We start from the raw sequence: 25,106 nt of genomic DNA, 5'->3' as shown, positions 1-25,106 counted from the left end.
CTTAAGATGGATTGTCAGCAGGAACAGAATTAATAGGCATTTGGAGGGCTTATAGTAACTTAAGATGTATGTACTGATGATTATTGCATTCAGCTTGTGAACAGCTGATTGCTATGTTTTTTGTTATTATTAGCAGTACTTAAATAGTATTTTTAATTTTATTTCTATTTCTTTGTTAAATTTGCGAATAAAAAAATCAGTAACTAACTAAAAATAGTTGTGGGATTTCCTATGTCCTATGCAGGCTGCCCTTAGAGATGCTAGGATTAAGAGATACAACACCTGGCTGATTTGTTTCTTTCTTTCCTTTTTTTAAAAAAAATCTCCTAAATCCTGGAATCATCCATTAAATGCCATGAGCACCTGCTGCTTCCTCTATCCTGGGGGGGGGGGGAAATGGAGGAGTAAAAGTTGACGCTTGCGCGCCACTCTACATTTAAGTCTATGGTTACATTCGTTCGAGAAAGGAACCGGAAGTTGAGCCGCACAGTTCGTCAGTCTGTCCAGTAAGTCTATGGAAGGAAGCGGAAGTGGTTTTTCGAGTACCGCTCAAATAAATGCGCCTGCAGCAGCCGTCTAGGAAGCGGAAGGTCCTTTCCCATTAGTGTCCGTGCTCCTGCGCCCCTCGCTGGAAGGTTCCGAGAACGAGTCTTCCCTCAGGTGAGTTTGGGAAAAGGGAATGTCGAGAGTCGCTGATTATTTATATGCTTTTTAATGTTAGTTGCATTTCCTCCAGGGGGCTGAGGGCATCGTACCCCGTTCTCTCCTCGCTACCCCCACCCCCCGTTTTAGGCTGCAATCCTAACAACGTCTCCTTGAATTCAGTGGGGCTTACTCCCAGACAAGCGCGGTTAGGATCGCAGCCTGGGTCTCACGAACAACAGCCCTGTGAGGTAGGCCAGACTGAGAGAGGGAGGAATCGCGCCAAGATAATGGTTACCTGGGGATCTGATCCATCCTCGGATCAAACACGCCCTGACATGCATATATACATACACATGTATTCCTCGCCGTGTGCACATGGCGTGGCTGCTGAAAGGCGTAAGAAAGACTGGGAGGGCTATATTGTCACTTAATAACAATTTTATTATTTATACGCTGCCCATCTGGCTGGGTTTCTCCAGCCACCCTGGGCTGCTTACAGCACATTAAAAAAATGGTAAAACATTAGACATTAAAACATTCCCGATCCAGGGCTGCCTTCAGATGTCTTTTAAAAGTCAGATAGCTGTTTATTTCCTTGATATCTGAAGAGAAGGCGCACAAGGCGGGTGCCACTACCGAGAAGGCCCTCTGCCTGGTTCCTCTCTTCTCCTGCAGGAGTGAAGAGGTTTTAAGGAGAGTGGCACTTTTACCTGTAATCCTCAACCCGTCTTCCTAAGAGTAAGCCCCTCTGAATTCAGTGGGAATTACTTCTGAGTTGACATGGTTTGCACCCTTCGTTGGCTGATTTGCAAGGCAATGTTCCCATGTTGAAAAGATAATTCAACCATAGTCAGTCCATCTTGCCCCCAAATGACAACTAGACACCCTTTTGGTGCCCAGCTTATATTTCTGAGTTTCTAACACTGTCATACATTCTAGAAAATATGGGGGTTAGAATTCCCTTTAGTTGCACAAATGTGGCATGTCAGCTTTTGTCCATTCTCTGGAGTACCATGCTTCAGTGTTCAAGCCTGATGTGTACATTCATCAGGTATGTATTTTTCTAAAGTTTGTATGTCTTTAATGAGCTGGATATTATCCTAGTTATGGAGTTATTGGAATGGACTGGAAATATTGAATGGGAAGATTTAAAAGAGAGCAGCCAAAAATTCCTGATCTATCATTCAGCAGATTACATGGAGAGGTCCTGCAGTCCCATCACTCTCCTTCTCCTATGCACACCTGCCATTTCAGAGATTGCTTAGCCTGTGTTTGGTCCTGAATTGGCATTTTCTGTAGGAAAGTAGACTAGTAAGTCATTGTGCATTGAATCCACTGTTGTCCCTGTGCTGGTAACCTGCAGGTTGTATTTCTGCAGTGTGCTGTATGTGGGGCTGCCTTTGAGGTTGGCTCAGAAGGGACGGCTAGTGCAGAATGCAGTGTCTGAAATGCTCACTAGGGCCAACTGTCATCATTGTGCTATACTGCTGTTGAAAGAATTGCACTGGCGGCCAATTAGTTACCAAGCTAAGTTTGAGCTGTTGGTTCTGGTATACCGAAAGCAGTATACAGTTTGGGACCAGGATACCTAAAAGATCAGCTCACCCCTTATATATCCAATAGATTACAGTACTGTGCTTTACAGCAGTGTTTTTCAACCGCTGTTCCGCGGCACACTAGTGTGCCGCGAGATGTTGCCTGGTGTGCCGTGGGAGGGAGGCGGGCGAGTCGGGCGGCGAGATGCGGGGCGGCGGCGGCGAGGAGAGGCCGCCCAGCGCGGGGCTCTCGCCATCTGCCTGCCTGACTGCCTGCGTGGTGCTGACGTCACAGGGCTGTAACGTGCCCCACATAGGCACATGCTGGGCGGCGAGCGAGCTCCCTCCCACATCCCATCGCCGCTCTGCCACACGCTAGCTCGCTTCGGCCGGCCTACTGGGCTGTCGCAGGCGGAAGGCCTGCGCATGCGCGAGGTTTTCGCGCCTTCGGGATTCCCTTCACGCCTTCCTCCTCCCAGGGCCTTGAGAGCGCGGGAAGCGGCAGCACGAGACCGGCCGTTGAGCCTGGCAGGTATTGCGCTTGCCAAGGCAGTCATGCAGATCATCCTTTATTATCCTTTTTAAAAGTTGCATGTGGGATTGTGGCATTGTGCAAAATGCATGAATAAATCTTTCATGGAAATGGGCAGTGACACAAATCCATAGTCATCCAGGAGGTTCTGTAAAGCAGGCAGCAGTTGGGCTTGTTTGGGCGGACAGTCTCTTCCCATACTATGAAAGAAAATGGATAGTCAGCACAAGGAAAGCCAAGGCCAGGTGAAATAAGGATCATCTGGGAAATACAGAGAACTGGACTATCAGGAAATTATTGAAATCCTAATCACAAAGAGTTTGAACAGTGTCCCACATAACCTTTGTGGAGCTTTAAATAGATTTTATTTTATTTTATTTATTGCAATGCATTGCATTGCAAACCACTCTGTGGGGATTTCTTTATCCCGAAAGGCAGCCTAAATACTTTAATAAATAATAAATCAATTCATTATAAATGAAATTGAATTTAGATTCACAGTATAAGCACAATTTAAATCAGACTCATGCCAGCTACATTACTGCCCTGGAGATGTTTGGGTTGAAAGGCAGAATACTAATTCAATTAACAACGCCAACAACAACCTTTTTACAGGCATATGTCAAGGGCTCAGCACCTCCTTTTAAGTATTTGAATCCGTTACGTTTACATGGATATTTCCCCAGCTTCTAATAACATTTGCTCTCTTCTCTCATAGGATTTTCATACGTTTCTGGTGCTCTGTTATAGATTATTTTTAGAAAATGCTTGTATTTTTTTAAAAAAGCACAATATATACAACAATGTACAATTTAATAACACATAAATTAAACTAAGTCATTATTATATTGTAAATTAATCTGAAATAATCTTAATTCCTCCAGCATCATGTCTCTGTATATTAAATTTAGGATCAATGTTGTATTCTAGATTTAAAATGATGATTCAGTACATAAATACAGAGGCAAAATTCAGAGCTTACTAGCAACCACCTTTTTAGGTTTTCTGTAAACTGGGGAAGACATCCATGTTGGAAGTTCAATTCCTTGCTTAGCCATGAAGCTCAATGGAAATTGCCTTGCTCTTGCCCTCTCTAATCCAGTGTTTTTCAACCGCTGTTCCGCGGCACACTAGGCCCTCGGGGACCTCGTGGCTTCCGCTTTTGCGTGTGCTGCCGTCACTCTTCCCGCCATTCCCATGTATAATTCGTGCCCGTAATACAGGCAGTAAAAACTGTTCTGTATAACGACTACCCCGCCTCTCCCCTCCCCCATCTAAACCCATTTTTTTTCCTTTGCAGAAATGAGCCGCTGCATTGAGCTCACACAGTATGCATGTTTATGCCTGGCTGTGATTGGTCCGGACTCCAGCCTGGACCTATCACAGTAGGACATCATCTTCCGACTTCCTTCCCGCCCGAGCACAGAGACCAGGACTCAGTGGGAGTCGGCACTGCAGAGAGGCCGGATACTGCAGTGATGGACAGGTTTTTGAAAAGAAAAGAACTGGACTCTGAACAAAATTTGGAGCCAGATGAGAGCCCAAGTATGAGTGGGGATGAAAAGAAAGCAAAGATGGTTAGCTCAAGCAAATTCTCTGGCACAAGGAAATATAGCGAAAGCTATATTTCATTTGGATTTACTTTCACCAGAGATGCAAACCAACCAACTCCACTGTGTGTGGTGTGTGGTGAAAAGCTAGCTAACAGTGCTATGGTCCCAAGCAAACTTAAACGCCATCTCCAAACGAAACACCCTTCGCTTCAAAACAAGAATGCGGACTATTTTGTTCGCCTGCGTGAAAACACGGAGAAACAGGCAACTTTCATGAGAAAAACCAGAAAGGTAAATGAAAGAGCTCTTAAAGCTAGCTATCACGTTGCTGAACTTATAGCCAAGTCAAAAAAGTCGCACACTGTGGCAGAGACATTAACACTTCCTGCCTGCAAAGCTATTGTAGAGGAGATGCTCGGACCTGAAGCAGCTAAGGAAATAGCCAAAGTACCTCTCTCAAACAACACAATTTCCAGACATATTAATGACATGTCTGCAGACATTGAAAGTGTGGTTTTGGAAAAGATCCATATCAGTGAGAAATTTGCATTACAACTTGACGAGTCTACTGGTATCAGTGGACATGCTCAACTCTTGGCCAATGTGCGTTTTGTTGATGGTGATGCAATTAGAGCAGTGTTTCCCAACCTTTTTTGGGCAAAGGCACACTTGTCTCATGAAAAAAATCTCGAGGCACACCACGTTACAGCCCTGTGACGTCAGCGCGCAGCGTCACGCCAGGAGGGACGCACGAAGGAGGGGGGAGGGCGAGCGGAGGCAGCGGCGAGCCCTGTTCCTCCCCATCCGCCCCTTTCCGTGCTAGAAGCGCGAACAGGTGTGAGAAGGGGGTCAAACCTGTGGGCCGGCGCCGGGGAACCTCCAAGCTTTGGGGGTGGGGGGGGAGGAGGCAGCAAAGCGAGGCAGGAAGGAGAGCGCGGCTTGGCTGGGTGAGCTTTGGCAGGGGCAGGGAATGAGAGCCGTGAGGCGGGCGCTGCGGACGGAGGTGCTGCCCGCTGAGCTCGCAGGCAGCCAGGCAGGCAGACGGCGAGAGCCCCACGCTGGGCGGCCTCTCCTCGCCGCCGCTGCTCCGCTTCTCGCTGCTCGACTCTCCCGCCTCCCTCCGGGGACGGCGCCCCAATCAAAAATTTGACTTTTAAAAAAAAAATCTTTCGAATTTTTTAATTTTTCCCATGGCACACCAGGCAACATCTCGCGGCACACTAGTGTGCCGCGGAACAGTGGTTGAAAAACACTGAATTAGAGAAAACTTCTTTTTTTGCAAGGCATTGCCAGAAAAAAACAACAGGAGAAGAAATTTTTCGGGTCACATCAGAATACCTTGAACAAGGACGACTTAAGTGGGAAAACTGCACAAGTGTCTGCACCGATGGAGCTGCAGCCATGGTCGGGCACGCCAAAGGCTTTGTAAGCAGAGTGAAGGAAAGAAATCCAGATGTGATTGTTACGCATTGTTTTTTACACCGTGAGGCCCTCGTAGCCAAGACTTTACCAGCAGACCTAGTTCATGTGTTGGATTATGTTGTGCGCATGGTAAACTTTGTAAAGTCACGACCCGTGAAAAGTCGCATATTTGCAGCTTTGTGTGAGGAGATGGGAGCGAAGCATAAAACCTTGCTGTTTCATGCGGAGGTCCGGTGATTGTCGCATGGCAAGGTCTTGGTTCGTGTGTATGAGCTGCGGGAGGAACTTAAAGTGTTTCTGACAAATGAGAGGACAGATTACGCAAAACTGCTTGCAAGTGATGAGTGGTGTGCAAGGCTGGCATACCTGGCAGATATATTTCATCATCTGAATGAACTGAGCACACGAATGCAAGGCCGAAATAAAAACCTGCTTACAAGTACAGATAAAATAAATGGATTCCGTTCAAAGGTGCATCTCTGGCATCAACACGTGGAAAGTGGCAATCTTGAAATGTTCACACTCACCAAGCAATGGCAAGGTGTTCACACTGCTGCACTGTGTGAGATAATAGTTAAACATTTAAAAACTCTCGAGGGGAAGTTGTCATTTTATTTCTCTTCAGTCTCCACTGAATGCTTTGACTGGGTTAGGGACCCTTATAGCTCAGCATCAGTTGGTGGAAAGGACATGACTTTACAGGAGCAGGAGGAACTAACTGAACTGAGACAAAATCGTGGTTTCAAGCTAAGATTTGCTGATCTACCTTTCAACAGTTTTTGGTTGGAAACTGCCAAGGAGTTCCCCCTTCTGGCAAACAAAGCTATTTTGACATTGCTCCCATTTTCCACTACATATCTCTGTGAGTTGAGCTTTTCAAGCATGATTGCTATAAAAACTAAATACAGAGAGAGACTGAGAGCTGTTGACGAAGAGCTACGTGTGTGTCTTTCTTCGATTCCAGCCAGAATATCAGCTTTGTGTTCAGCCAAACAGGCCCAGGTTGCGCACTGAATCAAGTATTTTATAATTTTTCATATTTCTGTTTACTTACTATTTCATAATAAAGTAATTATAAAATACTTTCTTTGTGTTTATTTGATTCCTATTAAAGAGAATTACTTTATATATAGTCAATATAGGCACAGAGTTAATTTTTTAAACATTTTCTAATGGTGGTGTGCCTCGAGATTTTTTTCATGAAACAAGTGTGCCTTTGCCCAAAAAAGGTTGGGAAACACTGCTTTACAGGATATAATCTCATCAGGAGGTCCATTCCATACAATATAGGAATTGGGCCTTTAGCGTGGTAGTACATACCCTTTGGGACTCCCTCCAGACAGGCACTGTCTCTATTGTCTTTTCAGTCCCTACTGAAGACCTTCCTTTTTCAACAGGTAAATGGAAACCTTTATGCCACTGTTTTGGAACTTGTCCTTACATATGGAATTGTTTTTAGTTGTATATATGGAGTTGTTTTTTCATATGGAATTGTTTTTGTTGATGATGTTCTTACTAAAAGTAAAATATCTTTTCAAATATTTTATGCGAAGTGATTTATCCACGGAATCAAGGAAATAAATAAACAAAAACTGGCCCTACACAGATTCCTGAAATGATGTTTGAAAGCAACAACAGTCCCATGTTTTCCTTGTTTGCATACAGAATGTGATGGTTCCCAAGATTGAAATGGATCCCATGCAGAAGAACACTCACATCCTTGTTGGTGTTACTGGAAGTGTGGCTGCTTTAAAGTTGCCTATTCTTGTATCAGAGCTTCTAAAGATACCTGGGGTGAGTAGTTGTTACCTGGGCTGATGTGAGTAAATTGCTGGCTTTTGTATTTACAAAGTGGGAGTGGTCATTGCTTCTTTTTCTTTGTGTCCTTTTGCATTGGGCACAAACTGACTTAATAATTAGGCAAAGAGTTTCTCAAGGCACTATTTACAGATGGGTAGCTGTGTTGGTCTGCCATAGTCAAAATAAAAAAAATTCCTTCCTGTAGCACCTTAAAGACCAACTAACTTAGTTCTTGGTATAAGCTTTCGTGTGCATGCACACTTCTTCAGATACACTGAAACAGAAGTTGCCAGATCCTTCTATATATTGAGAAGGTGGGGAGGGGTATTACTCAGAAGGGTGGTGGGAATCGGAGATTGGCAGATAGCTGAGATGAGCCTGTTGACTTAACGACTGTAATAGGTCTTACAGGAAAAGGCAAGGGGTGAGAAGGTGAGAAATGGCTTAGTCATGTATAATGAGATAAGAATCCAATGTCTCTGTTCAGACCAGGTCTCTCCATTGTTTTAAGTTTGGTAATGAGTTGTAATTCAGCAGCTTCTCTTTCCAGTCTATTTCTGAAATTCCTTTGTAGTAAAACAGCTACTTTGAGATCTTGTATAGAATGTCCTGGGAGATTGAAGTGTTCTCCTACTGGTTTCTCTGTTTTGTGATTCTTGATGTCAGATTTATGTCTGTTTATTCTTTGGCGTAAGGTTTGGCCTGTTTGTCCAATATAGAGAGCTGAAGGACACTGTTGGCATTTGATGGCATACACAATGTTAGACGATGAGCACCAGAGCCTGCAATAAACCCAGATGCCAACTTTGCTGCCACATACACCCGGACAACACCATTACTGGCCCCAACAACATCACACATACCATCTCGGGACTATTTAATTACTCATCGTCTAACATTGTGTATGCCATCAAATGCTCTTGCCAACCTAGCAGTTCGAAAGCACGTCAAAGTGCAAGTAGCAGTGGAGTGTCTCTTCCCGCTCTGGCGGGAAGGTAAACAGCATTTCCATGTGCTGCTCTGGTTCGCCAGAAGCGGCTTAGTCCTGCTGGCCACATGACCCGGAAGCTGTACGCCGGCTCCCTCAGCCAGAAAAGCAAGATGAGCGCCACAACCCCAGAGTCGTCCACGACTGGACCTAATGGTCAGGGGTCCCTTTACCTTTACTTTTTTAATGTTGTGTTTTAATTGTTGTAACGAGCCCTGGGACCTCAGGGTGAAGGGCAGGTAATTAATAATAATGGCAGAGGCCAGAGATCGTATCCCAGTGACAGAACAGGGCCTCTGATGTTGATCAGAAAGCACAGGATAAAGCAACCCTTAAGGCAGGGGTCAGCAAACTTTTTCAACAGGGGGCCAGTTCACTGTCCCTCAGACCTTGTGGGGGGCCGGACTGTATTTTGAAAAAATAAATAAATGAAGGAATTCCTTTGCCCCTCCCCAAATAACCCAGAGATGCATTTTAAATAAAAGGACACATTCTACTCATGTAAAAACAAGCTGATTCCCGGACCGTCTGTGGGCCGGATTTAGAAGGCAATTGGGCCAGATCCGCCCCCCAGGCCTTAGTTTGCCTATCCATGCCTAAAGGTATCCAGATCCCAGGATTTTCTGTCAAGTTACACCTCATGCAGTTCAGGTTTAGGAAGGCTACTCTGAGTAGAGTTGGGAGGTTTCATGGGAACAGACATGCTTGCAGCTATATCATCCCTTGAGCTGTTGTATGTAGTAATGCCTCCGACCGGTAGATGCCACTGTTAGCCAAGGCTGAGTGAGTTTAATAAGTTGTGTTTTTCCCCCCTCTTTAGGCTCAGGTTACAGCCCTGGCTTTTGCAGTAACCTGTGAACCTATTTATGCCCATCTAAGATGATTTGCGTTCCATTTGAATGGATGCTAGACTGCATCTTTTGGAAGAGGTGTACTGTACTTCATCTGAGAAATTTCATTGCTCTCCTGGTGCCTTTGTTGTAATATAACTTTCAAAAACCCTTTGCTAATTGCAATTACTAGAGATGCCTGAATTCATGGCTGACAACTGTAGCTCATGAGAGAGACTTGGTTCATGAGTTACTACTCCAAATATTTGCTTGAAATACAACCCTCAACTAGCACACACACAAAAAAAGTCTAATGGCACCTTAAGCACTATAAAAAATGTATTGTTTGCATAGGAAGCTGGCTTACCCCAGGCCAAGCAATTTGTGCCCCTTGTGTCTCCAGGATCTCATGCAGAGAAAGTGTTTCCCATCATTTGCTAACTGATCCTTTCACCAGGCAATGTTGGGGAATGAACCTGAGACCTTCTTCATGTAAAACAAGCTATGGCCCTTCCACTGAGGTGTGACCTGTCTTTACTCCAGGGCCTTAAAAACAGAAGGTGACCCTTCTGGATCAGGCCACCCTAGTCTCCTATCCTGTTCTCACTGTCAGCACCCAGAGGCCCGTGGGAAGTCTGCAAGCTAGGCAAGAAAGCCATTGTTCCTAGTGGCAGCTGGTAGCCTTGTTCTTTCCTTCATGCACGTGTCTTTTCTTTTAAAAGCCTTGTTTATTAAATGAACACAGGACACTTTGCATCCAACAGGAGAATTGTGCCGTTAAACCCAGAGGTGTGCAAGATTCCAGCTTGGTACTGATGTAAAAATTGGAGTTTGGCGTTTGCTGCCCAACTCCCCATGGGACTCGGAGTCCCCTAAGTCCATGATCGGTCAGAGAAAAATAAATGGAAGTAGGATCCAGTGGAAAGCAAGGCAGATATTTATTTTTCTGTTGCAACAGAGTTCCCTCTCCTCTTTCCAAGAAGGGAGAGACCCTGAACAAAAGTATGCAGGAACCTTTGAAGACTTTTGACTTTGCCCAACCCCCTTAGCCAAAGACGACCCCAAAGTCAGCATCATACATACATCATAGGAGGCAACTACAGCAGAAATAGCTGGGGTAGCAGGCTTGTTGGTTTTTGAATGTCTGATGTCGATTTTTTCAATTTTGTTGTTCTGTATGAGACAATGACAATAAAGATTATCGTATTTATGGTATTTAAATTCTGTCTGCCAGGATACTTGATAATGTTCACTGGGCAGCCTGGCCATTCTTTTGTGATGGATACTTTAGTTCCTGAATCCAGGTCACAGGCTCACCCTATTCATACACAAATATGCCCTTAAGACAGGATTTGTAAGTGAAAAGACAATGGGAAGGCAGTCCCCATTTGCCTCCCTTACTGCAGAGGAATTGGGAGAGTCAAAATGGCTTCGGGATTGCTCTCCTGTACTGTTTCAGACACATTGTTTATATATTTAGATATGTGTGTATTTATGCGTATTTATGTTATTTTTGAGAACTTAGAATTCTTATAACAGTGCAAAAGCCATACACTTAGAATCAAAGATTTCTGACGCTTAGAAACTGTGTCTAAGAGCCAGAATTGAATGACACTCAGTGGTCTTCCACACAAAAACTTATTTGTGGTTGCCCCTTGTAGCAGACCCACCACTTAATACCAACAATTAATAATGCAGCGGATCTGCTCCTGCTAACTTCCCCCAATTAAATATAGTGCACCCACCTCATGGTAAACCAATTGCACAAATTTATACAATTTACCACAGATTATCTAGTGGGGACTTGTGTGAGGGAAAACTTAATTTTAAAAAGTAATGAAAGCTCAGAGTCTGGGACATCTGCCCAGGGACACCAGTGAAATCCTTTGTGGCATTGTGAACCCCTGCTCTTAAAAATACTTTCACAGTCCGAAGAAGGTATAATAGTTAGCTTGTTAGTTAATACATGGAAACCATGTTTCACTAAAAGCTCCCATCCCCCCATTTAATATGGCAACAAAATTTCATTTTTAAAAGTTATTTTAAAGACAAGTACAGTACTTATTCCATTCTTAAGGAAATCAGGCCTGAGTGCTCACTGGAAGCACAGATCCTGAAGCGGAGGCTCCAATACTTTGGCCACCTCATGAGAAGAGAAGACTCCCTGGAAAAGACCCTGGGAAAGATGGAGGGCACAAGGAGAAGGGGACGACAGAGGACGAGATGGTTGGACAGTGTTCTCGAAGCTACAAACATGAGTCTGACCAAACTGCGGGAGGCAGTGGAAGACAGGAGTGCCTGGCGTGCTCTGGTCCAGGGGGTCACAAAGAGTCGGACACGACTAAACAACAACAACAGTACTTATAAAACAGCAGGTGACAAGCATTACAGTATCTTAGAAGAGGCATTCATTCCTGTAAGAGTGAGAATGGGGAATAGCTATTCTGAGATGGTACCTCCTAATACACCTGTGTGCATCATCTCAAACTCCCTCTTTCCCTCACCTCCCAGATAATACATCAGAAGACACATAAAGGTCACTTTCTAGATAAATAAGAAGGGTTTTTTTTTTGTTTGAGAAGGAAGCAGGAGAGAGATCTTTCTAAATGAAGCCCTTTTTCTGCTTATAAAACATCCTTAGCCAACTTGGTGCCCTCCAAACATTTTGGACCACAATTCCCATCAGCCCCAGTCACCGTGTGCTGGTTGGAACTGATGGGAGTACAGTGGTACCTCAGGTTATAGACGCTTCAGGTTACAGACTCTGCTAACCCAGAAATAGTACCTCGGGTTAAGAACTTTGCTTCAGGGTGAGAACAGAAATCGTGCAGCGGTGGCAGGAGGCCCCATTGGCTAAAGTGGTACCTCAGGTTAAGAACAGTTTCAGGTTAAGAACTGACCTCCGGAAAGAATTCAGTTCTTAACCCGAGGTACCACTGTAGTCTGAAATAATCTGGACAGTGTCGGGTTGGCGAAGACTAACATAAACTTTTGCAGTTAAAGACCAATGGGAAAACCAAATACATTGTCAGTTGATTCAAGATGGCTCCTGTTGAGCTATGATTCCAGTGGCTGCTTAATTTGTTACCTGCTAGGAAGCGTTCCTGTGCAGAACTGCCTGCAGAGACTGGGGATAAATTTTCATGCATACAAAATATACCTCAAGAAATGTCTTAATCCAGGGATTAGAACCTGCAACCCTCCTGAAGTTGTTGAATTCCAACTGTTGTCAGCTCCAGCCTGCCTGACCAATGGCCTGGGATGATGGGAGTTGTAGTCCAATTATACCTGGAGTGCCACAGTTTTTTCATCCCTGCCTTAATGTGCCATCAGACTCCTTGATTTGCAATCCGGGGATGCCCCCCCTCTCCACAATATAAAGACTATTTGTATATAGGATTGCAGTCTAAGAAAGTCCATCTGGTTCTTTCAATTCTGTCATACTGGGAAGAAAAAAGGCTTCCTTCATCCAGAGTTTATTCTGAACCAGAATGTTGCTCATCAACAGTCTTGATTACATTCCAGCTTGGATAGCAGAACTGAGCCTCCCTCGGCCTTGATGCTGGAATGCAAGGGAGGCTGATTAATGGCTTTAATTGGCCCTGTTCCGCCATTAAATAATGGACTAGGATGAACAACAACAGCAATGTTGTACATTCTCTTTGGTCAGCAGCAGCTGGGAAATCTTCATGGCTTTGCCCTGGAATGTTTCCCTGATAAGACACCTATAATGTGCCGGTCTCCCTGCTTTAAGCAAACAAAGGGAAGCTTGTCCAATTCAGTTTCCCCCCAGCCCTGTGGTCTCCAGATACTGTTGAGTAACAACAACTATCATTCCTGTCCATTGATCTTGCTGTCTGGGGTTGGTGGGGGTTCTAGTCCAGCAGCGCCCGAAGGGCCGGAGGATGGAGAAGGCTGGTCTAAATGATGTTGCAAAATTTTCATAGCCTGGCAATTGAGCTGTTGATGTTGGACTACAACTCTCATCATCCCTGATCGTTGGCTGTGCTAGCTGGGGCTGATGGGAGTTGGAGTCCAGCCACAGCTTCCCCAACTCTGATCTATACAGAAATGAATTTAATTGGGAAAGTGACTTATGGGAAGGTTGAGAAAGATAGACAAAGGGAAGTATAGAAAAGGAGAAGTCATTTATTCCCCAGATCTCATTTTGTTTTTAAGGCAGTTGTGGGGAGGGTCTTTTCTAGACTCCAGTTTTTTGCCACTTCTCTTACAGAGGAGAAAGGGGCTTCAAGTTTTGATTTCCCCTCTTGCTTATTATACATGCCCCGGGAAATGTTTACACTGGAGTAGTTCTTGGAAAGCTTCTGTTTTCTAGGAATGAATGTTTTGTTTCTTTTTTCTCTCCAGTCCTTATTGCTTCCATTTTGGCATTCCATTTCCTTCTGATTCTTTGGAATGAGACCTGTTTTCAGATTTTTACTAGTTTTCACCGGCGGACCACTTCTATGTTTCACTAATTCTTACCTGAGACCCACATGAATCTTTCTCCTTCTTCTTTAGGTCTTGATTGGTAGCTATACATTTCTCTTGATATTTATGTTAAAATGGCGGGCTGTTAGAACAACTAGGAATTTATAGTGTGATGCTATACATGCATACTCAGAGAAATAAGTCTCATTCAGCTTATTGGGACTTACTCCCAGGTAACCGTGGGAGCCTTAGAAAGATTCTGTACCAGTATAGGAGGTGGCAATGAAGGATGGCAGTATTCAACTTGTTGCTGTTTTTGGAAAGTATACTGTGCCTTCCTGTCCCTCAATTCCCTGTTCTTTCTGCATTATGCAATTCTATGCATTAATAATTGTATATATTAGTCATATTCACCTTATGCTTTAGTACAGTGTAGTCTTTCATATGCTTCTCTTTCATCTTTCATGGACATATTATTCTTTTGTGCTACGTTTCTATCATGGTCACAAGCTTGTACGTATTTGCCATTTGTCTACAGGGGGAACTTCAGCCCAGGGGCCAAATCCTGCCCTCCAGACATCTCTGTTTGGCTTCTAAGACTCTCCCTACCAAACACTTTCCTCAGCCACCTTCCTTTCTGGCCTTGCTTTTTACCCTCCTTGAGTCCTCGAACTCTGTTCACGCTTCTTGCTTGTCTGGGTGTTAGATGGAATACGTTGAGACTAGCCTACCGTACAAAGATAAAGCCAATCTGTTGCACAAAGGTAACACTCACACTTGTTTCTGTGCCTATTTTCACTTCTGGCCTTCCTCGCTACTGGCACGTGGCCCCCAGAAGGTATGAAAATGGTTCTCTAAACCTGGCCCACTGTGATTTCAATCCGCCTTGGAACCAAGTCCACAGAAGCAATTTAACCTGCAGAGAAATGTTCTCGTCTGCTGGGGACTGTCTGAAGAGGCATGGAGAATGCCATCCCTTCGTCAGTAGCCCTTTGCAGTTCTTTGCTGTGCACAGAGGGAGGTGCTGCTCCATCGCTCCTCCTTCAGCCTGCTCCCTCACCTGAATGCCAGTTCCTTTTCACCTACCTAGTCACCTGTCAGGTGAGTGCTTAATTGCAAGGCTGATGGGAATTAACTTTTCAGGTGAGTTTTGCTTGGAATCTGGTTCTGTGGCCCTATCTGACTGCACCTCCACTAGCTCGTTGTTGTTGTTGTTGTTTAGTCGTGGCCAACTGTTCGTGACCCCATGGACCAGAGCACGCCAGGCACTTCTGTCTTCCATTGCCTCCCGCAGTTTGGTCAAACTCATCCTGGTAGCTTTGAGAAGACTATCCAACCATCTTGTCCTCTGTCGTCCCCTTCTCCTTGTGCCCTCCATCTTTTCCAACATCAGAATCTTTTCCAGGGAGTCTTCTCTTCTCATGAGGTGGCCAAAGTATTGGAGCCTCAGCTTCAGGATCTGTCCTTCCAGTGAGCACTCAGGGCTGATTTCCTTCAGAATGGAGAGGTTTGATCTTCTTGCAGTCCATGGGACTCTCAAGAGTCTCCTCCAGCACCATAATACAAAAGCATCAATTCTTCCACTAGCTCAGTGTACAAATAAAAGTTAAGCTTCAAAAGATTTAAACTCTTTATCTCAAATGGCTTATTTTCTTTCCTCCTCCTCTGTGCTCCCCCCCTTTTTTCTTTCCAGGTGGAAGTGCGGGTGGTGACTACTGAGAATGCAAAGCACTTCTATAACCCCCAGGAGGTCCCTGTGACCCTCTACAGTGATTCTGATGAATGGCAGGTTGGTGTTCAATGCCACTTAACTTTTCAGTTAGGAACATAGAAAGCTGTCCTATACTGAGTCAGACCACTGGTCTCCATTTAACTTAGTATTGCCTACTCTGACCGCCAGCAGCTCCGCAAGATTTCAAGCAGGGTTCTCTCCCAGTCTTACCTGGAGATGTCAGCATGTGTAGGACAGAGCACATTCTCTACAGCACCTCTCCCAAGTCAGCGTCCTTTTTAAAAAATGAAGCATACTGGTTTTTTTTTAAGAGTGTGGAGGGAAGTAGAGAAAACAAGACTGTCAATTCATTCCTGCCCACCCCCAAAAGGCTGCTCAGAAGCTCCTTGCCACACTTCATGCCACCCTTTGCAGGGCTGTGAGTGTCCTGCCTGCACACCTTTGCTCTTGTAAAGAGCAAAGTGTTGCTTGCGTCTTCAGGTGTTCAAGCCTCGCATGATGAGGGAGAGAGAGGAGAGGAGCCCATTGCCTCTACGCTCTTGATTGCATCCCTTTCTCAGGTTTAAGCACCTTCCCATATTGAAAGGGCATCCCTTTGCAGCTGGCAACCCTTTCGGTGTGTGGAGATTTCCTGCATGATTGAGGACCCTGGAAGTTCAGAGTTGCAAATCACTTGAGAACCCTCTGCCAATAGAGCAGTCTCCTTACATTTAGCCCTCCGACTCTTGGAGGGCGACAGGGTCAGTGATGGAGGGGTTGGCGCTAGCGTGCTGCCTCCCTCATGCGATTCTTTGCATGCAGCAGATCTGAACTCCCAGATAGAGCTTTGGCTGAAAGGGGATCTGGTTTGCACCCCAATTCCCATTTATGTAGACAGTGTTCTGCAAAAGGATAATAACTTTCTCAGGTTGCAGAATTCACCTTTGGAATTTGCTTTCCTTTGGGGCAGGTGGCAGAGTGTCCTGCATTGCACATCTGGTATTACTTGAATTACAAGTATGGTCTAATTGTACCATGTCAACTTTACAGAGCACAGGATGTTCTACGTGATGGAGGTGTCCCCCCCCATGGAATATCTCTCTCTCTCTCTCTCTCTCTCTCTCTCTCTCTCTGTGTGTGTGTGTGTGAGAGAGAGAGAGAGAGAGAGGGAGAGAGAGAAGGGGTGTCTTGTCTCTGTTCTGCATTTTTCTTTTTTCTTTTTCTTTTTTAAATTTCATCTTGATTGAAAGTTAAAAAGTACCTAATTATATGTGCACTAAACATGGTGGGATGTAAATAAAAGAAAGAAAAAGAGAAACAGCACTCATGTAGAAGGGAAAGTAAAGTAGGGGGGGCGGGGAAAACCCCCAAAACTGTATACTTTACAAAGTTGTTATTGTACTTCACCAGATCTTAACCTATTACTGTATTTGTAAGAATGGATTCCAAATATCATTGAATTTGTCCATGGCAAGTCTGCATTTATATGCAAGTTGTTCACATGTTGCGAGTTTGTATAAGTCTTCAATCATACTGTAGAAGAGAGCTGCATTTTTATTTTTCCAATTCATCAGTATCAGTCCTTTTGTTGTAATAAGGGCACGGAGAATCCACTCGGATTGTCCTTTTGTCTCTGTTCTGCATTTTTCTAAGGTGAGAATTTCCCTTGACCCTAAACATTCCACATAACCTTCAGATATCTTGCAAGATGCAGTGGGGCTTAGTGTCTGTTAGTGTGTTGTGCATATAATGTAATTAAACATACCAGGTGATTTCACTGATTTGAGGGTATTTTCTGCAGCTGTGGAAAAAGCGTGAGGATCCTGTGCTGCATATTGACCTGAGGCGCTGGGCTGACCTTTTGCTGGTGGCTCCTCTGGACGCAAACACCCTGGCCAAAATGGCCAGTGGCCTCTGCGACAACTTACTGGTGAGTTTCTGCAAGCTTTGTCTGATGCTTCAAGCAGATGTCCCCATCACTGATGCCTGCCTGTATCTTCCAAGCTTCTGTTTATCTGTCCATTTGCTTGAGGCTCGGGTTTACACTTTCTTGTATTGAACTGGAAATCCTAGAATGTGTTGCAAAGAAACTAAATAATTTGCTTCATATTCATACCTCCATGCCCTTGTTCTTTGCCTGTGTGCCCATTTCATCATTTTTTGGTGGAATACAGCTACCGTATTTTTCACTCTATAACATGCACCCGACCATAACACGCACATAGTTTTTAGGGGAGGAAAATCCGTAGGCATGCCGACTTCCGGTCGGCGCCAGCGTTAATGGCGGTCCTCTTTCCGAGCTCCGGAGGAGGACTGCTCTGCGAGTTCGGGTCTGACCCGCTACGGCAAGCGGGGGACCCCTAAAATTACAGGCGCTGAAGCCTGTGAACAAGGAGACTCGGTGGGCACCAGAAGCGCCCCCCCTTACTGCAGAAGGAGCCTTTTTAAAGGCTCCGGAACGGCATCGGGAGAGCGCGGTGCTGAGAGTCGCTACCCAGCCCGCAGAGTGAAGCCGCGTCGCCATGAACGGAGAGCGCCGATTCCTTCCTGTAAATTTGGGACTGAAAAACCTGTGAGTAAGACTGAACGCTAATTTGAACTTTTAAAATTGGAAATTTGGCTGAAAACGGGGAAGGTGAAAATTAAGGAAGTCTGCCTTCCCCCGACTGCAAGACAGCTAAAGCAACGGAAATTTAAAGCTGCATCCGTATGATACATCCTTTGACTATTTAAACCTGACATTGGATCTAGATCTCCCCTCTAGCAAGCAGGGCAGAGGGGAGAAAAAGGGACATTAAGAACTGCATGATTTTTCTAAGAGGGAAAAAAAATCTTCTGCTGCCTTAATACCCTGAAACGGACTGCCAAACAAGACATTAGAACACTGAACTGTCTTTAAACTCTTGGGAAAGTTACATGGTTTAAGTTTCACTTGATACAAAGTTTTTAGACTTTGCTGCTACAGTATATTGGAGTGTGCTGAAACAGTATTTACTGGAAAAAGTGTTGCAGCATACTTTTCCAAGCCTCCTGATATACTTGTTTTTAACTTCTTTGTTCCCTGACTTGGACATTTTGTTTTGCTCCCCCTAGAGGGCTTAAAGTAACAGTTGTAACAGTCGAAGACAGTGGAATTTTCCATTAGGGGACTGTTTTTGTGGGAACGTCCTTGGGACATGAGTGGCCCAGCAGAAGAGATAACCACCAGAGCCAAAGCTAAGCAGCAACAACAGCAACAACAGCAACAAAAGAAAAGAGGCTCAATTACAGGTTTAACTCCTATAGGAACAACAGGACAAGAAAAAGTGACAGCTGCCTCCATGGAGTCAGTGACACAAGCGTTACTTAAGATAAATAAATCATTGGAAACTTTGACAAAGCAGAGTACAGAAAATACACAGAAATTAACAGAACTAACAGCAAGACTGGACTTGAATACAAAAAGTGTGACGAGCAATACGGAATCTATAAACAAGCTGATTGAAGAAAACTCTGCAACACGTAAGATCGCAGAGGAAGCTAGAAGTATTGCCGGAGAGACACAAGAGAAGTTAGAACCGATTGCTAAAAAGGTCTATGAACATGATGCAACTTTGGCTTTGATGGAATTACAGAGAAAAGAAAGAAATCTGAAATTGAGATTAATTCCCGAGAGCGAAGGAGACAGCCTGGTGGAGTTCCTAACACAAGAGTTTGCTGATTTTTGGGAAGATTTGGAGGAGGAAGAATTTAAGATAATAACAGCATTTAGACTGGGCAGGAGATTGAACAAAAAGACTCCGAGGGATTGTCTGATTACCCTTAGATCCAAGGAAGAAAGAGACAAAATACTAAAGCTACATTATCAAAAGGCCTTGGAAATTGAAAAGTCACCTATACAGATTTTTAAAGATATCCCTAAATATATCTTGGAGGTGAGAACCTTCTACAAGGATTTGGTCCACCTGCTGAAGAAGAACAACATCTCCTTTAGGTGGGAGTTCCCACAAGGACTGTCCTTTAACTACAAGGGAAAGAAGGTAAAAATAAAGACAATTCAAGATAAAGAGAAGTTTTTGGAGAGAAACCAAGAGGATCTACAGAAGGGAACGGTGGACCCAATTGCAGAACAAAGAAGAGCACTAGACATTCTGAACCTATCGTTTGGACTTAACCCACCACCATCAGAGGAAGAGCAACAACTTGGAGCTGTTGGAGGAGCAATAGAAAAATAACAAGAAGGCCCTGCAATTCCTTAGCTGGAATTGCAATGGGATGAATATGCCTTTGAAGAGACGTCAAGTGTTCCACATTTTGAAAAGAGAACAATTGGACTTGATTTGCTTACAAGAGACCCATGTAACCAGGGTACACAGGAAATTACTTATAAATAAAAGATTAGGACAAGAATTTATTTCATCGGACAAAGTCAAGAAAAGAGGAGCTGTGATCTATGCAAAAGAGAAATGGGCTCCAAAAATGATGTTTAAAGATGATCAAGGAAGATACCTGGCAGTTGAAATACAAGTACAAGGAGAAAAATTTTTAATAGTTGGAGTTTATGCACCAAATGAAGGCAAGGCGGAATTTTTTAAGAAGCTCCATGAAACTCTGATGGACTATTTGGACTACAATGTAATAATTATGGGAGATATGAATGGTGTGGTTTCTACAAATATGGACAAGGCACAAAGACTGACAATCTCCAAGGAAGGGAGACTTCCGAGGACCTTCTTTGAAATGACTGAAAATATGGACCTTATAGATATATGGAGAACAAGGAACCCTCTTGAGAGAGAGGGGACTTTTTTCTCTCAAGCAATGATGACCTGGACCAGAATTGATCAAATTTGGATTACTAGTGGGATGGCTCCAAAGATTAAGAAGGTAGAAATCTGCCCAAAAACTTGCTCCGACCATAATGCCGTGAAGATGGAAATGAAACTTACAACAACTGGTCAATTTAGATGGAGGATGAATGACACCCTGTTTCGAGATAAGGAGATCCACATGAAGGCCCAAAAAACTTTAAAGGACTACTTTGAAATAAATCTAAAGACCGATGTGGAAAAAAGAGTGATCTGGGATGCAAGTAAAGCTGTGATGCGAGGATTTTTGATTCAACAAAATTCATTAAAAAAGAGAAAGCAGAATGAGAAGAAGGAAAAGATTTTGGAAAAGATAAAAGAAGGAGAGAAAAAACTAAGATCAAAACCAAAGTCCCAGGAAATCTTGAGAGAGATCAAGTTATATCAAACACAATATATGGAATTGATGAATCAAGAGATTGAATGGAAGATAAAGCAAATGAAACAAAAGACATTTGAATCGGCAGATAAATGTGGTAAACTCCTGGCTTGGCAATTGAAGAAAAGGCAGAAACTTAATACAGTTACAAGCCTAGAAGTAGATGGAAAGAACATATCCAAACATAACGAGATTAGAAACTGCTTCTTGAGTTATTTTAAAAAAACTATACTCTCAAGGACCACAAATTGAAGAGGACATAGATGAATTCCTTAATAAATATGGATTACAAAAAATCTCTCATCAAAGCAAAGTGGATTTAAACCAGAGAATAACAGAACAAGAGATAGAGGGAGCCATTCAGGACATGCAACTGGGCAAATCTCCAGGACCAGACGGTTTGACTTCCAGATACTACAAAGCTTTGAAGGAGTGGTTGGTTCAACCGCTAAAGGAAGTCTGCAACGAGATTTTAGAGGGGGAAAAGGCACCAGAGTCGTGGAAAGAAGCGTATATTACACTCATACCAAAGACAGAGACTGAAAAGACTCAACTTAAGAACTACCGCCCAATATCATTACTTAATGTGGATTACAAAATTTTTGCAGACATTTTGGCAAAAAGATTGAAAAGAGTGTTGATGGAGAAGATTCATAAGGACCAAGCAGGCTTTCTCCCAAAAAGGCACTTATCAGACAATGTAAGGAATATAATAGACATTTTGGAATTGCTAGAGGTGAGCATAAACACCAAAGCAGTGCTGATCTTTGTGGACGCGGAGAAAGCCTTTGACAATATTTCTTGGAGTTTTATGAAAAAGAATCTTCATGGGATGGGGGTGGGCCAAGGATTTGAGAATGGTATGGGTGCGATATATTCTGAACAAAAAGCTAAATTAATTGTAAATAATGTAATAACTGAGGAATTTAAGATAGAAAAAGGAACACGACAGGGGTGCCCAATCTCCCCATTGCTTTTCATTTCTGTTCTGGAGGTGTTGCTGAATATGACCAGCAGGTTAAAGGTATACAGGTCAGAGCCAAGCATTATAAGTTAAGGGCTTTTGCAGATGATTTAGTATTGACTTTACAAGAGCCAAACACTAGTACGAAAAGGGTGTTGGAAATAATTCAACAATTTGGCCAGGTAGCCGGATTCAAACTGAATAAACAAAAAACGAAGGTCTTAGAAAAAAATTTAACAGTCATGGAGAAGGAGAAATTTCAAGAAGAGACAGGTTTGACAGTGGTTAAGAAGGTGAAATATCTAGGGGTCCATTTGACATCTAAAATTTTGAACCTGTATAAAGACAATTATGAAAAATGTTGGTCAGAAATTTAAAAAGACCTAGAAATATGGTCAAATTTGAAATTGTCAATGTTAGGCCGAATTGCAGTTATTAAGATGAATGTATTGCCTAGAATGCTATTTTTGTTTCAAACTTTGCAGATTCTTGACAAGATGGACTGTTTCAAGAGGTGGCAGAAAGATATCGCAAAATTTGTCTGGCAGGGCAAAAAGCCCAGAATAAAATTTAAAATACTTACAGACGCAAAAGAAAGGGGGATTTGCCCTGCCGGACTTAAAACTGTACTATGAAGCAGCAGCGTTTTGCTGGCTGAAAGAGTGGATGCTCCTCGAGAATACAGATATCTTGGATTTAGAAGGTTTCAATAATGCATTTGGTTGGCATGCATATCTATGGTATGATAAAGTTAAAGTGCATAAGGCCTTTAAAAATCATATTGTCAGAAAAGTGTTGCTTAATGTTTGGATAAGATATAAAGACTTGTTGGAAAACAAACCCCCTAGATGGTTGTCACCTATGGAGGCTAAGGCACTGAAGAAACTCAATACGGAGGCCGGATGGCCGAAGTATTGGGAAATTTTGGAACAAGATGGAGATAAATTGAAATTACAGAGTTACGAGAAACTGAAACCTAAGGTACGAGATTGGCTCCATTATTATCAAATAATGGAGAACTACAAACAGGATAGGAAAATTGGCTTCCAGGTGGAGAAATCAAAATTAGAAACTGAATTGTTAGAACCCAATACTAAGAATTTGTCAAGAATGTACAACTTACTGCTGAAATGGAATACACAGGATGAAACAGTTAAATCGGCTATGATTAAGTGGGCACAGGACATTGGTCATAACATTATGTTTGCTGACTGGGAATGGTTGTGGAACACCGGTATAAAGTTTACGGCATGTAATGCCTTAAAGGAAAATATTATGAAAATGATCTACAGGTGGTACATGACCCCAGTCAAGCTAGCAAAAATTTATCATTTGCCTGATAATAAGTGTTGGAAGTGTAAAGAAACTGAAGGTACTTTCTACCACCTTTGGTGGACGTGCCCGAAGATTAAGGCTTTCTGGGAAATGATATATAATGAAATGAAAAAGGTACTTAAATGTACTTTCCCTAAGAAACCAGAGGCCTTTCTCTTGGGCATTGTCGGCCAATTGGTGTCAAAGAAAGATAGGAATTTCTTTATGTATGCTACGACAGCAGCAAGAATACTCATCGCAAAGTATTGGAAGACACAAGATCTACCCACTCTGGAAGAATGGCAGATGAAAGTGATGGACTATATGACACTGGCGGAGATGACCGGCAGAATCCGCGACCAGGGGAAGGAGACGGCAGAAGAAGAATGGAAGAAATTCAAAATTTATCTTAAGGACTACTACAAACTTGATGAAGGTTAAAATGTCAAGGTTTCTAGAATGAAAGGGTTACAGCGAGATAATATTAGATTGAAGGAAATGCTAGTAAGACATACCTTTGACAGAATTGTTAGAAGTTGCTGAAAAACTTTGGGCATTGGGATGCAGAAAGGGGAGGTATGGGGAAGTCTGAGAAACGAAGTTCATGAAAATTTGTTTATGAAATTATACATGTTTGTATGTCTTTTTATATGTTAGTATTGTCTTAAATTTTTTTGTAAAACTAATATATATATATATATATATATATATATATATATATATATTTGCTTTCGTAGATTTTCACGGGTATAGGAATGCAGGTTTTGGTGTCTTCGGGTGTCTTCCCGTGTAAGAGTCGGGGTGTCTGTGCGACGTTTCGACGAGGTCTCACTCGTCATCTTCAGGCTGGTGCTTTCGGCTTCTTGTTACTGGAACAGAGCAGAGTCTGGTGTTTGAGTTCCTATAAATACTGTTGAGGGGTGTGGTGTATAGCCTCCAACGTTCTGGGTAGAGAGGAAGTTCCTAGATTAGTGTGCCTTTTCTTCTTTTGTTCCTTAATTACTTGAGGGATATCTTGGGTGATTTCATGAGTGATATTCTGAATATCACTGGGTAGGTCATTAATTACTAGAGGGATATCTTGGGTGATTTCATGAGTGATATTCTGAATATCACTGGGTGGGTCAATAAGTGTAGATTAGTTGCTAAAGCTCTCGTGTCTTGACCTCTTGAGCTTGTGAAGAGTTTTTCTGAGAAGATGGCTGTGCTGCATTTAGTTGTGCTCTGGCTTGGCTTCGTGTATAGGGGTGAGCTATGGTTTTGTGCCTTGTGCCAGCCAGATCTGTGTAGGGATTGCAGGGGGGTGCAGCATCCGGAGGTGCCACTATAGTTTGGTTGCTGGATGGAGTCTGTAATATGTCTGTGGAGAGGGTCTGGGTTTGGGTCTGGTGTGGTTGATTGGTGACGGCGTTCTGTGTGCCTCTGGTTCTGGTGTCGGTTTTTGTGGGGAGGGCTAATTTCCAGATGTCTGGCAGGCGGGACGTGTCGTCACGCTTGTTCATGTTGTGAGGGTGTTTCTCTATCTCGATGGCTTCCATGATTATTCTCTTGTGGTGATGTTCCATGTTAAAGAGCAATTTGGAATCTGCAAAATTAATTTCGTGTCCTGTTTCTTTCATGTGTTGGAAAAGAGAGGAAGTTTTTTCTTCTTTTTTGACGGCATTCTTGTGTTCTGCGATACGTGCATTTATTCGTCTGTTTGTTTGTCCAATGTACGTGGCTGGGCAGACTTTGCAGGGTATTTCATAGACCCCTTGGTTTTCCAGCTGGATTTTGTCTTTTGGGTTTCTGAGGATATTGGCTATTTTTTGGTTGGTGCAGAAGGCTGTTTTGATATTGTGTTTATGGAGGATTTTGCTGATTTTGTCTGTAGTGCCCTTGATATAAGGAAGGAGGGCCATGCTATTGTTTTCTTCTGTGTCTTGGTTTTTGGGGGGTGTTTCTTTTTGGATTAGCTTCGTAACCCTGTTTTTCTGGTATCCATTGGCGATTAACACATTTGAGAGATTCTGTAACTCAGTTGTCAAGTGGTCTTTGTCAGCCAGGCGTTTGGTTCTGGAGATGAGAGTCTTGGCTACGGAGTTTATTTGTGCAGGGTGGTGGTGTGATTGTGCATGTAAGTAGCGGTTGGTGTGTGTTTTTTTCCGGTAGATAG

At 43.3% G+C, this 25,106-nt stretch overlaps 2 protein-coding genes across 5 annotated transcripts in view; both read left to right on the top strand.

Annotated features, from left to right (window-relative positions):
- The window catches only part of SCAMP5 (secretory carrier membrane protein 5), a 93,004-nt gene that overhangs the window by 27,265 nt on the left and 40,633 nt on the right, over positions 1-25,106 (top strand). The window lies entirely within an intron of this gene.
- Positions 1-25,106, top strand: part of PPCDC (phosphopantothenoylcysteine decarboxylase) — a 165,537-nt gene that overhangs the window by 134,187 nt on the left and 6,244 nt on the right. The window contains exons 2-5 of one of the 4 annotated variants that reach the window (XM_082198750.1): positions 6,821-7,084; positions 7,353-7,481; positions 15,430-15,525; positions 17,249-17,377. In XM_082198750.1, coding sequence (XP_082054876.1) covers positions 7,359-7,481; positions 15,430-15,525; positions 17,249-17,377 — 348 coding nt within the window. In that variant the 5' untranslated portion in view covers positions 6,821-7,084; positions 7,353-7,358. Of the gene's footprint in view, positions 1-682; positions 894-1,612; positions 1,697-3,699; positions 4,557-6,820; positions 7,085-7,352; positions 7,482-15,429; positions 15,526-17,248; positions 17,378-25,106 lie in introns of those variants that run through there. The other 3 variants (XM_082198748.1, XM_082198749.1, XM_082198747.1) reach the window with 3 other exon arrangements.

The sequence above is a fragment of the Podarcis vaucheri genome (genome assembly GCF_965113315.1).
Source record: "Podarcis vaucheri genome assembly, chromosome: 14".
In the NCBI taxonomy this organism is placed as follows: Eukaryota; Metazoa; Chordata; class Lepidosauria; order Squamata; family Lacertidae; genus Podarcis; species Podarcis vaucheri.
The sequence above is the reverse complement of the archived record's forward strand: the minus strand, read 5'-3'. Positions and strand labels throughout refer to the sequence as shown.